At 47.3% G+C, this 12689-nt stretch overlaps 1 protein-coding gene across 1 annotated transcript in view; it reads right to left on the reverse strand.

Moving 5' to 3' along the window:
- Nucleotides 1-616: 616 nt before the first annotated feature.
- The window catches only part of RTN4IP1 (reticulon 4 interacting protein 1), a 40871-nt gene continuing 28798 nt past the window's right edge, over nucleotides 617-12689 (reverse strand). The window contains exons 7-9 of the mRNA XM_080937667.1: nucleotides 12132-12315; nucleotides 10786-10878; nucleotides 617-748 (exon numbers count right to left, since the gene is read on the reverse strand). Coding sequence (XP_080793793.1) covers nucleotides 641-748; nucleotides 10786-10878; nucleotides 12132-12315 — 385 coding nt within the window. The 3' untranslated portion in view covers nucleotides 617-640. The remainder of the gene's footprint in view (nucleotides 749-10785; nucleotides 10879-12131; nucleotides 12316-12689) is intronic.

Consider the following 12689-nt stretch of genomic DNA (forward strand, 5'->3'; position numbering starts at 1 on the left):
GCCATGTGATATACATACATATAGGCAAAATACCCATACATGACAGAAAATAAAGTAAAAAAAACCACTATGTACTTTCCCTGACTCCAGGCAAGTGCAGGAGCTGACAGTGTTGTATTGAGCATTGGCAAATGATTAGCAAAAACATCTACATTCTATGACACACATGGAATCCCGTGAAGGAACTCTATTCTGTATGTCAAGTTAAATAATTAGTTTTTAAAGTATTTTTGAAAGCACATTTTTTAAAATGCTTTTTATTGGGCCAGTGAGATGACTCAGTGGGTAAAGGTACCTGCAGCAAACCTGGGTTCTATCCCAGAGCCCAGATGGTAGACACACTGGCCCCCGAAGGTTCCTGTGATGCACTGTGTGTGTGATGACGAGAGAACAACTTAGTGGAATTGGCTCTCTCCCCGTCCTTTGTGTGGGCTCCAGAAACTGAACTCAGGTAGCCATGTTTGCGCTGTGGGAAACTATCTGCTGAGCTCTCTCACCAGTCCATATTTAGGTTTTTAAACAGATCATGAAACTTAAATCTAACTAGGGAGAAGATCTGGTGAGGACAAGATGTCTGGATCAGAGGCACTCAGTGAGGAGAGAGCAACTCCATGGCTGTGGCTGACACACACATATTTATTTAAACCACGTTAACAACAGTCTTTCCCCGGGCGTGGCCTCTTTCCACCTTCAGGAAGGCTTCTGGGACTTCCGAAAAAGGAAAGGTCTGTTCAATAACTGGCCGAATCTACAAAACACAAGAAGAGACCAATGGTTGATGATGAAAGCTACTCTTTCCAAGCAGAGAGTCTGCAGAGGTCCCTCAAGGCTGCATCAGGGGCGCCAGCCTCCCAGCTTCTCCTCCTTCCACCTCACCTCTCCAGTCTTACCCACCATTTCACCTTTGCTCCACCTCACCCCACTCTGTAACACTGTCACTCCTGCTCAGAAGCCCTGCCACGACTCTCAAACCTGGCATTCCAAGACACTACACCCTAGCCTTGGCCTTCCTGTTGCATGAAGTTTCTACTTTCTGAACATTCTATTATATTCATTAGAGTGTGTGGTTGTGTGGTTGTGTGTGTGTGTGTGTGTGTGTGTGTGTGTGGTATGACAAATGTGCTGTCTGGTACATGCACAAATCAGAAGACTTTTAGGAGTCAGTTCTCTCTTATCCTTCCTACACATGGGACTAGAGAGATGGCTCAGCAGTTAAGAGCACTGGCAGCTATTCCAGAGGTCCTGAGTTCAATTTTAAGTACCCACATTTCAGGGGCTCCGACACCCACACATAAACATAAATTAGGCAAAACACTAGTGCACATAAAATATCTATTCCTTCTGCCCTGAGTTCTGGTGAATGAAGTCAGCATCCGATTTGCTTGGCAAACACTATTCTATGGAGCCATCCTCTGTTACTTTCTAACTCTGTATGCTATGGTCTGTTAGCCTCTCATCTGCACACCTGCATCCCGGGCCTCTCAGCCCTTTCTATCCTTCACCGGCAGTGTGCTCTCCTTGTGAGCTGCTCTGCAAACCACCGAGCCCTTCTCAAACCATGTGCTTACATGTGCTGAGTACAAGTCTCTGACATGTTCCCTACTGTACAGGAAGTGCACACAAGCATAGCTTGTTTTCTAGTCTTAAACATCTGCATATATATTTAGTCAGAGCAGAAAGTATCTGTGCATAGACAACGTTATACATCTATAATACCGATGTGTATTGTATACATCTGCACACTTATACATCTCTAACATGGACATGTAGTGGGTGCTTGGTTAAGTCACTAAAGTAGAAAGCAGGGCAGTAGGAAGCAGGAGCTGTGTGAGCTCTCTGGGCCTTGGGAATTCTACTCAGCAGCAGCACAGTGCTTACCACGTACAGGATAGGAACGCCAGCCCAGCCACCTCAGAGGGCCTGGGTACTGCTGGCTCTTCACAGTGTCTCCCTCAGTACTACAGAACCTCCTGAGAGCAGGTCCCAGCAACACCCTCTCTCTATGGAGAAGCCACCTGAACTCCTCCTCCCAATGTCTAGCAGACAGTCACTGTCCACTGGACACCTCCCTGGACTGCTTCTCACAGCTCCCCTGACAAGGATCAGCTGCTACAGGCACACCCTGACTCAGAGCCTAAGTGAGGCTCTTCCTTCAGATGATGGTTTAAGATACTCAGATGCATCCGATGCAATTTCCTCTGATGTGACTTTCAGAGCTCAGGGACCACATACTCCCAAGAGCTGAAGATTCTTCTGCACCCGCAAGTCTGCAAGCCCAGAGTCACAAGAGTGGGAAGCACCCTCACTGTTAGAAGAACTCCCCAAGTTACATACCTTCCAGATATGTGTCACTCCTTTCTTCTGACACTCTGGGGCACAGAGCTGAGTCACTGTGCTGAGTGGCAGGACTTGACTAGTGTCACTACCACTGCTCAGGCCGGTCACTACCATCTGATGCTTTTCACCTTCTCACCAGGAAGGAGCGGAAAGGTGCCAGGGGTTACAGTGAGTTATCACAACCTGAACCCTAACCTTCCTTCCATACGTCATCTGAAGAGCTGGTCTCTAAAGCCTGTGTCCAGCCCCCCAAAATGGCAGACGATGTGGGAGACTGCTTATGGAGGGTGTCACTAACTGATGACTGCCAGCACTGAGTAGGGCCACAGACCCTTCCACAGTACCGCAGAAGCACACTAAGGGCTGAGCTGAGCTGCCTTCTGTCATTAGAGAAAAAAAGGCACTTGGGCTGTTTTGTGTTCCACATGAAACCTAAACCCATCACTCCCCTTAGAGCTCCCGCGACACCGTTTACCTAGTGTCGTTTAGTTGGTAAATGGCTGACCTACAAGTGCATGGAAGCCTCTCTCCAGTGCCTCTGGGTACCACGCAATTGCACTCTGGGGGCGGGGAATAGAATATGCTCTGAGTTAAGTTCTGAGAGAGTCTCTGCCCTTTTGTTTTATGTATACACCAGACACCACATCCACATATCCCTCCATCCGACAAAGCTCACTATGCCTGCAAAGCACTCGGCTAGAGCAGGCACACAAACCAGAGTCCCCTCCGGACCTCACTGCCAGAGCCACAGAAGCCGACCTGCTGACCGGGCGCTCGCGGTGGCTGCGCGCTTTAATCTGACCGGGCAGGCCCTTTGTGACAAAGAGCCGCAGAGGGCTGACCATGGCATAGTGAGTCATTTAGCAATTCCTGTAAATGACAATGAGGAAAAAAGAGGCTTTCAAACTACAGTCAAGCAAATGCCCCCACTGGCCGAATATGTGACAGTACGGGGAGGTGAGCAGCATAATGCGGCGGTGCCCGCGCTGGACCTCAGAAGACAAAGGGATCAGAGTTAACTCCAGAGGGGAGAGAAAGGTCACTCACAGCGAGTGGGGCATTATGTGATGACACTGCTGTAGTGCACTTGGCAAGGGGAGCCCTGTTATAAAGCAGGCAGGCACCCCACACACCCAAGGCTCACAGCACAGCAGCAGCCCTTACTCAGTGTGGGAGCCACGTGTGGGGTCTCCTGAGCACACCTTCCCTGCCTTAAACAGGACCCAGGATCTAGCACTTGCTGCCTGGTATCCTTTCAATATGGTGACTAAGGAAGAGCCACAGGGGATGGGTGTCTGAGCATTTAGAACAGGAAGCTGAAACGGAGCGTTCCAGTGGTCTATGCACAGCCAGAGTGAGAACCTGGAGTCCTTGACCATACTGCTAAATGACATGAAGGGTCTTGGGGGTCAGCTGTTCTCTCTCCCCTCAGCTCCGCAGCCTTGTCTTCTGCAGGCACAGCCCCTAGGCACAGACACTGCAGATATCACAAGGTACATGAGGATGGCAGACATCCAGGAAGACCCAAGAGCTCCTGACCTGAGTCCAAATCCACATCCCTGTGAATGCCACCAGAACCATAGTCCCAGAGCCATCTCGGAATGGCCACACCCAGTTTCTGTTAGTCCAGGACTTCTCAGGCCTGTCAACGTCCAGGAGGAAGGTGGTTCAGTCTCCGGGGATCAGAAGACCACAGGGAGAGGGGAGTTTTGTTTAAGGGAAAGCAGCGTTAGAGGAGCGGAATGGTGGGTGAAGCTGTGCTCTAAGAGAACAGACGTACCCATCAGGAGAGCATCCTTGAAGCAGCCCTTCCAGTCAGGCAAGGGGAGGAAACAATTCCAAGAGTTTGGGAATAAAAGTCAGAAAAGCCAGGCACGGTGATCACAGTATGTGACTACGAAGCCAGCGGCTAGATGTGAGGGCTTATGGACTCAAGGCCAGCCTGGGATCTGTAGTGATACCTGGAACCATGTCTAAAAGACAATAAAACACACAGACAGACAATAAAATCAAAGGATCCCAGAAGCACCTCGCTGGGGTTTCAGGTAAGCTAACCCTTTCCTAGTGGTTGTCAGGATCCAGCCTCAGACTGCCACAGTCTTCCAGTGGAGCAGGATCCAGCTGCAGTACAAAGCTTGAGACTTGGATCACTGTCTACTGCTACGGTAGCTCGGCCACACAAAGCTACGTGTCTACTGCGGTGGCCTCTAGACACATGACTGGTGACACTGAATCAAGTGAGGAACTAAAGTGCAAAGGTCGGTCTCCCGGGAGCACCAACCATAATCTAATGCTCAGTGGTGAGTGCTTCGGTGGCTGCCTACCGACCAGTGGAGAGGCATTTGCTCCAGTGGACAGTGCTGATGGGGAGGTGACTGCTCACAGCAAACACAAAACAGTACAGCGGAGTCCTCAGTGAATGTGGTCACATGGGAGCTCTTCTGATGGCAACAAAAACAAAGGCATAAACTCTGGGCAGATTATGTCACTGCTCAGCCAAGCTTGAATGGTCAACTAGAATTCTGAAGAGACCTATGAGCATTAAGTACAACAACATTAAAGGGGTTTAAAAGTGTCATAGGCAGGCATAGTGGTGTACGCCTTTAATCATTCAGAAGCCTGGATCTCTGTGAGTCTGAGGACAGCCAGATCTACATAATGAGTGAGCTCCAGGACAGCCGGGACCCTGTCTCAAAACACAAACAAACAAAAACTGAATGAGGAATATAAGTATGCAGGTAAGGATATACAAAAGGCTACAGGGGCTCGGTGTGGCCCAGGCTTTTCATCTGTGATTTGGACACTAGCCTCATCTATAGAGAGGGTTCTAGGCCAGTCAGGGCTACATAGTGAGACCAGACCTTGTCTCAATGAATCCATCACTAAATCAGTCAATGGGACTTAGGTGGCACAAATCTGTTATCCGGCACCTCCGGGGGCTCAAGTGACAGCATCATTTGAGCTAGGAGCTCAAGACGAACAGGCGTTTAAATATGCAGCAGAAACGATAAGGAAATAAAGCGCCTTCCTTCCATACTTGGTCTCTGGCCGTCTAGCTTCCCTCTCCAAGAGCAACTAATATTCCAGGATTCATGTGCACTACATCAAGCAGAACACCAGCCCCACCCAGAACACTCACACCCCAGTTCCCTAAGCTTGTGGCAGTAAGTGCTCTGCAGATGTGATTAGGTTAAAGGTACCCAGAGCTGGTCACCTTGGGTCAACAGAGTAAAACCTGTTGATCTAAAGTAGGATCTTTAGAAGAATAAAGCCGATCTCAGACCATCTTAGACTACTGACGTTCAAGATTATAAAATAATAAATGTGTGTTACCATAATGTTTGTGGTGCTTTACTTCTATCAGAAGCTAATGTGTGTGTATATATATATATGCAAGTATAAGTAAGTGTTATTCCCAATACAGTGTCATTCTTCCCAGAAGCTGCCTACTGAGGACAGTGGAAGGGTATCAAGGTCTCTCTTTCTAACCTACGCTAACCAATGGTATAAACATGGCTTACTTTTTGCTACAGCTTTCTCAATCCCAACTAAAAACCATTTACCAATGGTTTAGTAGGAGATGCTTGCTGTGCTCAGGACACGATGCCAATGGACCCAGCAGGCCCAAGGTGGGCTTTCAGAAGCCGCTCCCTGCACTCGGGCCGCAGCCCTGCCTGTGAGGCTCCTTCAGAGCAGTGATGTCAGAGAGCCCGGGTCCCTCGGCTGTGGGAGCAGCTGCAGAAGAGGAAGCGCTAACAGGGAAGGCCACTCTCTGCCATCTGCCATCTGCCACCAGCACAGGCTCCTCTGCCACCAGCACAGGGTGCTCTCTGCCACCAGCACAGGCTCCTTCCTGTTCTTCTCCTTGAGGATTAGGAAACTTTCAACTCCTTTTTCTTTTCTTTTCTTTTTTTTTGAAGACAAGGTCTTACAGCTCAGGCTGGTTTTGAACTCATGGCAGTTGTCCTACTTGGCATTGAATGAGCCACCAGACTACTGCTTAAAAGCCTTTCAGTAATAAACTAATTAGTGAACAATGCTATGGGCCACACATGATCTGCAGAGTTTTTGTTTGTTGCCTTGTTTTGGGGGATGGGGGTGGGGTAGAGAAATGGCTCATCTGTTAGGAGAACCAGTTGTTCTTCCAGAGGTCCCAGGTTCAACCCACCCACAGCAGGCTGGGACCTTTCACCAATTTTGTTCTCTGGCCACCATGTGCATTTATACCTGTGAACATATGAACACACACACACACACACACACACACACACGACACTAACACCTAAACACACATGTAACACACACATACATGCACACAACACACAGGCCACACACACACACACATAAAATAAGTAATAAAAGTTTTAAATTATTTTAAAATATAAAAGCCATCCTTAGCTTAAGGGACATTAAAAAAACAGATCTATGATTGGATTTAGCTCACTGACTATATTATTCTAGTCCCTGACTAAGCCACTGAAAGTATTATATCAGTCTTAAAATCTAGACCCAAATTACGTGTGACTACAAAAAATGTATATACAAAATCCTACTATGAGAGAAAGCCTCAGGGTCACAGTCCAGTGATGTCATCTCCTTATCACTTGGGCTTGAGAATGGTGGCACATTCAAGGCAGAGGAGTCTAATGACAAAAATATTTACAGAATGCCACCTGCCAGGAAGCAAAGTCAGAGTGCAGGGACAGTGCTGTCCGCCTGACTCCTCAGTACCGTGGGACTGTCATCTGCATCTTCTCCAGGCTTGCTGGTGCACACAGGGCTGACAAGACTCCATTGTAAGACCTAAGTCAGACGCTTGTGTGTGAGGAGGTGGTCTTTGTACACATGCACCATGTGTATACACGGAGGCCACGCCACTTTATTTTTAGGCAGGGTCTCACTGAACCTGGAGTTCACTGATTGGCTAGACTGACTGGCCAGCAAACCTCTGGGAGCCTCCAATCTCTGCTTCCCAGTGCTGAGTCTGCAGGCATGTGCCACCACGCCTCCTCTTTGTGTGGCTGCTGCAGATGCCTCGCAGCAAGCACTTCACCCAATAAGCTACTTCCTCAGCCCCAGACGTGATTTTAACCAGGAAAGATCAAGTTACAGGTGACTAGCACCAGGTTTTCGTCCGCAGGTTTCCAGAACAAGTCAGTCCTGAGGTGAAACAAGGCAAAGGGCCAGAGGGCACAGGAGTGGAGAGAGGGGCCACAGAGACACGGCAAACACTAACCACTGGGTTTCCAAAGCTGCTGTCTTACTATTTATCAGAATACTTGGTGCTCAGTAATTGCATTTCCCAGAACTGGAACGAATATATTCAGTTAGTACTTAAAACAAAGCTGGACTGTCCGCTGAAGCACTGTTGTGAAAGATCAAATAAACACTGGCACACCTGTGCAGAGGAATATTAACACAGCTATTTGCAGAATAGACACTGACAGACATTTTAACCCTAATATGAAATAAGGAAGAAGGGTGTTTAAAACAAAAGGGAAAGTGAGAAACAATTCATTGCTCGCAGGAATATTACTGTCAGGTCCATTCAGATCCAGTACTGTCCTCTCTATCACCATCACTGAGGCAGCTCCAGCAGGTTTCCGGAGAACCTGGGAGCACCTTCTCTCTGTGCAGAGGGTGCCACCTTTCAAAGATCATTACCAAAATACTGGCCACCTAGCTCAGATCCCAGACTCATTACTTACTTGTCCTGTCCTGTTCAAATAGATGCCTTTGAGATTTTTCAGGAAATAGCATTGCTGATTTTATCTAAACCTCAGTGACCAAGGGATGCAGTCAAAGACAGTTATTTGAAATAAACTCAACTTGCAGTTTTGAACCTTATGAATATATTTATCTAAAACCCCAGAGCAGTTGGCCAACATCACAAACAGCAAGTATAACTCCTCTCTCACGACGAGACTGCTAGCCAGAGTCATTAAGCACTCCTCAGAGCTTTGAAGAACTGAAATGTCCTTGTTCAGCTGAGCAAGTCTCTTCTGATGGGAATTTTCTTTTTAAAAAAGATTTATTTATTTATATATGAGTACACTGTAGCTATATTCAGACAGAAGAGGGCATCAGATCTCATTACAGATGGTTGTGAACCACAATGTGGTTGCTGGGAATTGAACTCAGGACCTCTGGAAGAGCAGCCAGTGCTCTTAACCACTGAGCCATCTCTCCAACTCCCTGCTGGCAGTTTTCAAGGTCTGTCGTTACTCCCTTCAGTTTCCCAGTATTCACAGGCAGTGACTGCTCACATTCACCTCCAAGCAGAAAGGTGACGCCTGACCTCCCTGTGCCTAGTGCTCTTACCCACCAAAACAAGTCCCGAGCTTGGCAGCCTGAGCAGGATGGAGACAGACCAGGCCTCCTCCAGGCTCACATCAAAGGCATCTTCTTTCTCTCTCTGTCCCTTTTGAGCTGTTCTACTGGTTATCTGCCAAATTTAACTGGTACATATATACAAATCACCTCTCATCTCTGTTGGGTAAATAGCAATTTCCAAGTAGAGACAAAGTCCTGATGTTTTGAATACAAAAGAACATGACAAGCAAGTGGGCAACGTGAGCAGACATCACAAAAACACCACCATCACGCCCTCCTATGACAGAGTCCTCTGCCATCCTGGTGCTTCACAACACACATATTCAGCAACGGTCCCTTTCTTGGTTGCAGTAAAGCAAGGTACAGAGGGGATGTGGCGAGTCTTATACGTATAAATGCAAGGCTGTCTCTACTCAGGACACACCAACCCTGAGAAGTCCATGAGCTACTGCGGGCTACCATGTCTTGGCTACAACAGAACTGAACACACTAACCTAAATGGCTGAAAATTAGCCACTCAGGATCCAGGGGAGAGGACAGAGAGGGGGCAGGGAAGAGAGGAGGGAGGGGAAGCTCCTACAGCTGAGAAACAACTTGAGCAAAGTGGCTAGATATAAAATTAACTCAAACAAATCAGTAGCCTTCCTTTATACAAATGATAAATGGGCTGAGAAAGAAATTAGGGAAACAACACCATTCACAACAGCCATAAATATATAAAATATCTTGGTGTAACACTAACCAAGCAAGAAAAATACCTGTATGAGAACTTCAAGTCCCTAGGGAAAGAAACTGAAGATCTCAGAAGATGGAAAGATCTCCCATGCTCATGGATTGGTAGGATTAACACAGTTAAAAATAGCTACCTTACCAAAAGCAATCTACAAATTCAATGCAATTCCCATCAAAATTCGAACACAATTCTTCACAGACACAGAAAGAACAATCCTCAACTTCATATAGAAAAACAAAAACAAAAAAAAAATTGATAGAGAAAACAATTCTCAACAATAAAAGAACTTCTGGGGGAATCACCATCCCTGATCTCAGGCTGTATTACAGAGCAATAGTGATAAAAACTGCATGGTGTTGGTACAGAGACAGACAGGTCGATCAATGGAATAGAATCTAAGACCAGGAAATAAACCCACACACCTACAGACACAAAGTCTCTTTGATCTTTGACAAAGAAGCCAAAACCACACAATGGAAAAAAAGAAAGCATCTTCAACAAATGGTGCTGGTCTAACTGGAGTTCTGCATGTAGAAGAATGCAAATTGATCCATAATTATCACTCCGCATAAAGCTCACGTCCAAGTGGAGCAAGAACCTCAAAATAAAACCAGGTACACCAAGTCTAATAGAAGAGAAAGTGAGAAATGGCCTTGAACTCACTAGCACGGGAGAAACTTCCCAAACTGAACACTGATGGCTAAGACTAAGCTAACAGTTGATAAATGGGACCTCATGAAACAAAGAGCTTCTGTAAGGTAAAGGACACTGGCAATAGGACAAAATGGCAATATCTGTTTTCCATGAAGTCCCAACAGGCCAGGTGGCAGCAACAAAGAGCAGCAGTGGCTGTTGTCTCTGCTCAGGCCCGTCCTCAGTGCCCGCACTCTTCTGAATTGTGTCCATGTTTAGTGCACACTAACCTGGGACTGGAATCCTGGGGAACTACTTCACACCCAGGTACTGGGGATTTACATCCAATACTGTTCTCCCTGTTACCTGAAAATGCCTCACCATCACTGAGGCAGCTGATGAACTCAGGTTTCCTGAGAAGCTGGGCGTACCTTCTCTCTGTGCAGAGGGTGCCACCTTTCAAGGATCATTACCAAAATACTGGCCACCCAGCTCAGATACCAGCTCTGAGACTTGCTAACTATGACAGAATGCCCCTCCCTGGCTTGTCTCTTGTCCCAAGGCGGTAGACGAAACAGGGTGAGTTACTGTACACATTAAGCAGTCGCCCCACGAGCCCTATGGCAACAGAAACAACACACAGCTCCCCCCCTCCTGCTGCTGTGCTCTGGGGATGAGGCCTGGAGGATGGAGCACAGGAGGAGTGCTGACACACGGTTACCAGGAAAAGGGTTTCTGGGTGGACCTACCTTTCCTGCATCCACCAGTTCTGCAATTTCATCCAGATATGGACCGCTGGCCATGAAGAAGGCCCATCTGTAATGGACTCCTTGCCAGAGATGCTAAAAGGAAGAAATGATCATGGTAAGTGTGTAGGAAATTAGACCTGTTAACTGCAGCTAACTACACACATTTCCTGCATGACCAAGACAGATGAACCTCTTTCCCTTCAAGTGACTGACGGAGAGCAGACACTCCACAGCGTTTACGGGATGAGCAAATGAACACGACGTATCCATGAAGCTCAGGCGGCTTCCGATGTGACAGGAAGCTTTCCGTACATGACAGTCCAAACAGTCCTATGCTCGGAACTGCTTCCCTACAACGAGTCAGGGCCCAGAGCCCCAGGCATTCCCCACTGAAGTTTGCAGGAAGCCGAAAGAGACTTATTACATTTAAAACTGCTTTAGGAATATGAGTCACTACAGGTTGTTTTCCGTTTCTAACTCTGACAGGAATAAAGAAGCTTCAAAGAAAGAAACCTGTCTCAAGAAAAAGCAAACATTTGTCTTTATTTATCTTCATTTTCTTCTATTGTGTATGCCATTTCACCTCTCATTCAATACGGCAGAACTACTCTCATTTACAACCTGAAATTATACTGCCTCTGTCCCTTGTGGCCTTCAGTCTGTCCGTCAGAGCATCATGCAGTCCTAGACGTGGCAGCCTGTCAACAGTAACTCAGCAGACATAAGCACTGTTGGGACGGGGGGAGATGACATCAGCAAAGGCTAGAGACCAGCAGCCTTCACAGCTCTGAAGCAAACAATTTCCATACGGCTGTGAACCCCACAGACCTCTGGAGGTTCGAGGGCCTCTGGGAACCGGTAGAATATCCTACTGCTGCCATGGGTACAGCAGCCAGAAACTGCCTCAGAAAAATCTCTACCTTTATATACAAGGATTCTGCATGCTTTCAGGCTGCTGAGGAGGCAAGCCTTTGTGTTCAGGCAGGAAGGAAGCAGAAGGTGTACCCAATGGAATCAAGAGAAGTAATAACAGCTAATCCCAAACTGCATTTATTTCCGAGGCCCTGGACGCCGCTCTTCACATGGATGGCCTTATTTAATGCTTACAGCAGCATAAAGTACACAGATTAGCAACCTCCCCTATGGGCAGACACTGGGCTTTGAAAACAGTTAAGTAATAAGCTCAAGGTCACACAGCTTCTACACAGAGGTCAGAATTTGAACCCTGCTTTTTGAGTCCACAGACCATGGTATGCTGGCTCTAAGAGAAGAGAAAGTGGCCAAGTGGCAAACCAGTTCCCAATGAGCACCTGCTCACTCCCACCAATCAAGATTTGCCTCCCTACCTTCAGTGCCTTTGTACCCACGGTGACTCCTGTCTGCAACATGCCATCAGCAATGCCCAGTCGGTCCATGTTCAGGAGGAAAGGAGTCACCAGAGTCACATAGGTGGCTCCTGACCACTTCTTGAGAAAATTTAGAGCCCATGTTTCAGTAGATCCACCAACATTATCAAGGATAAAGTCAAAGCTGGAGAGAAAGGATCAAATAAAAGCACATTGTCCGTCTCTACCTTTTTACTCCATTGGCAGTTGGCTACAGGGTGTATTCAGCAACAGCTCACAAACCATGCACACTACATCATCCCAGAGGGGCGGTTGCCTTGGATGGAGGGGAGAAGGCTCATCTGCTCGCTTCATTTATACCTGAAGCAAGTTTGTCCAAGCCGGGGATTTGCCTTACTCTGCAGACACTGTGTCCTGCACAGTCCCTGAAGAGCTGAAGCTGTCAGGCCGAGGGACCCTGCCATCACTGTGAAGCCTGCAGAGCCGTCCTTTTAATAGCAGCCGTGTATTCTTCAGTATACACGACTACTTGAAAGACAAATAGACTTAAAGTGTTTG

The sequence above is a fragment of the Micromys minutus genome, assembly GCF_963924665.1.
Source record: "Micromys minutus genome assembly, chromosome: 25".
NCBI classification, from domain to species: domain Eukaryota; kingdom Metazoa; phylum Chordata; class Mammalia; order Rodentia; family Muridae; genus Micromys; species Micromys minutus.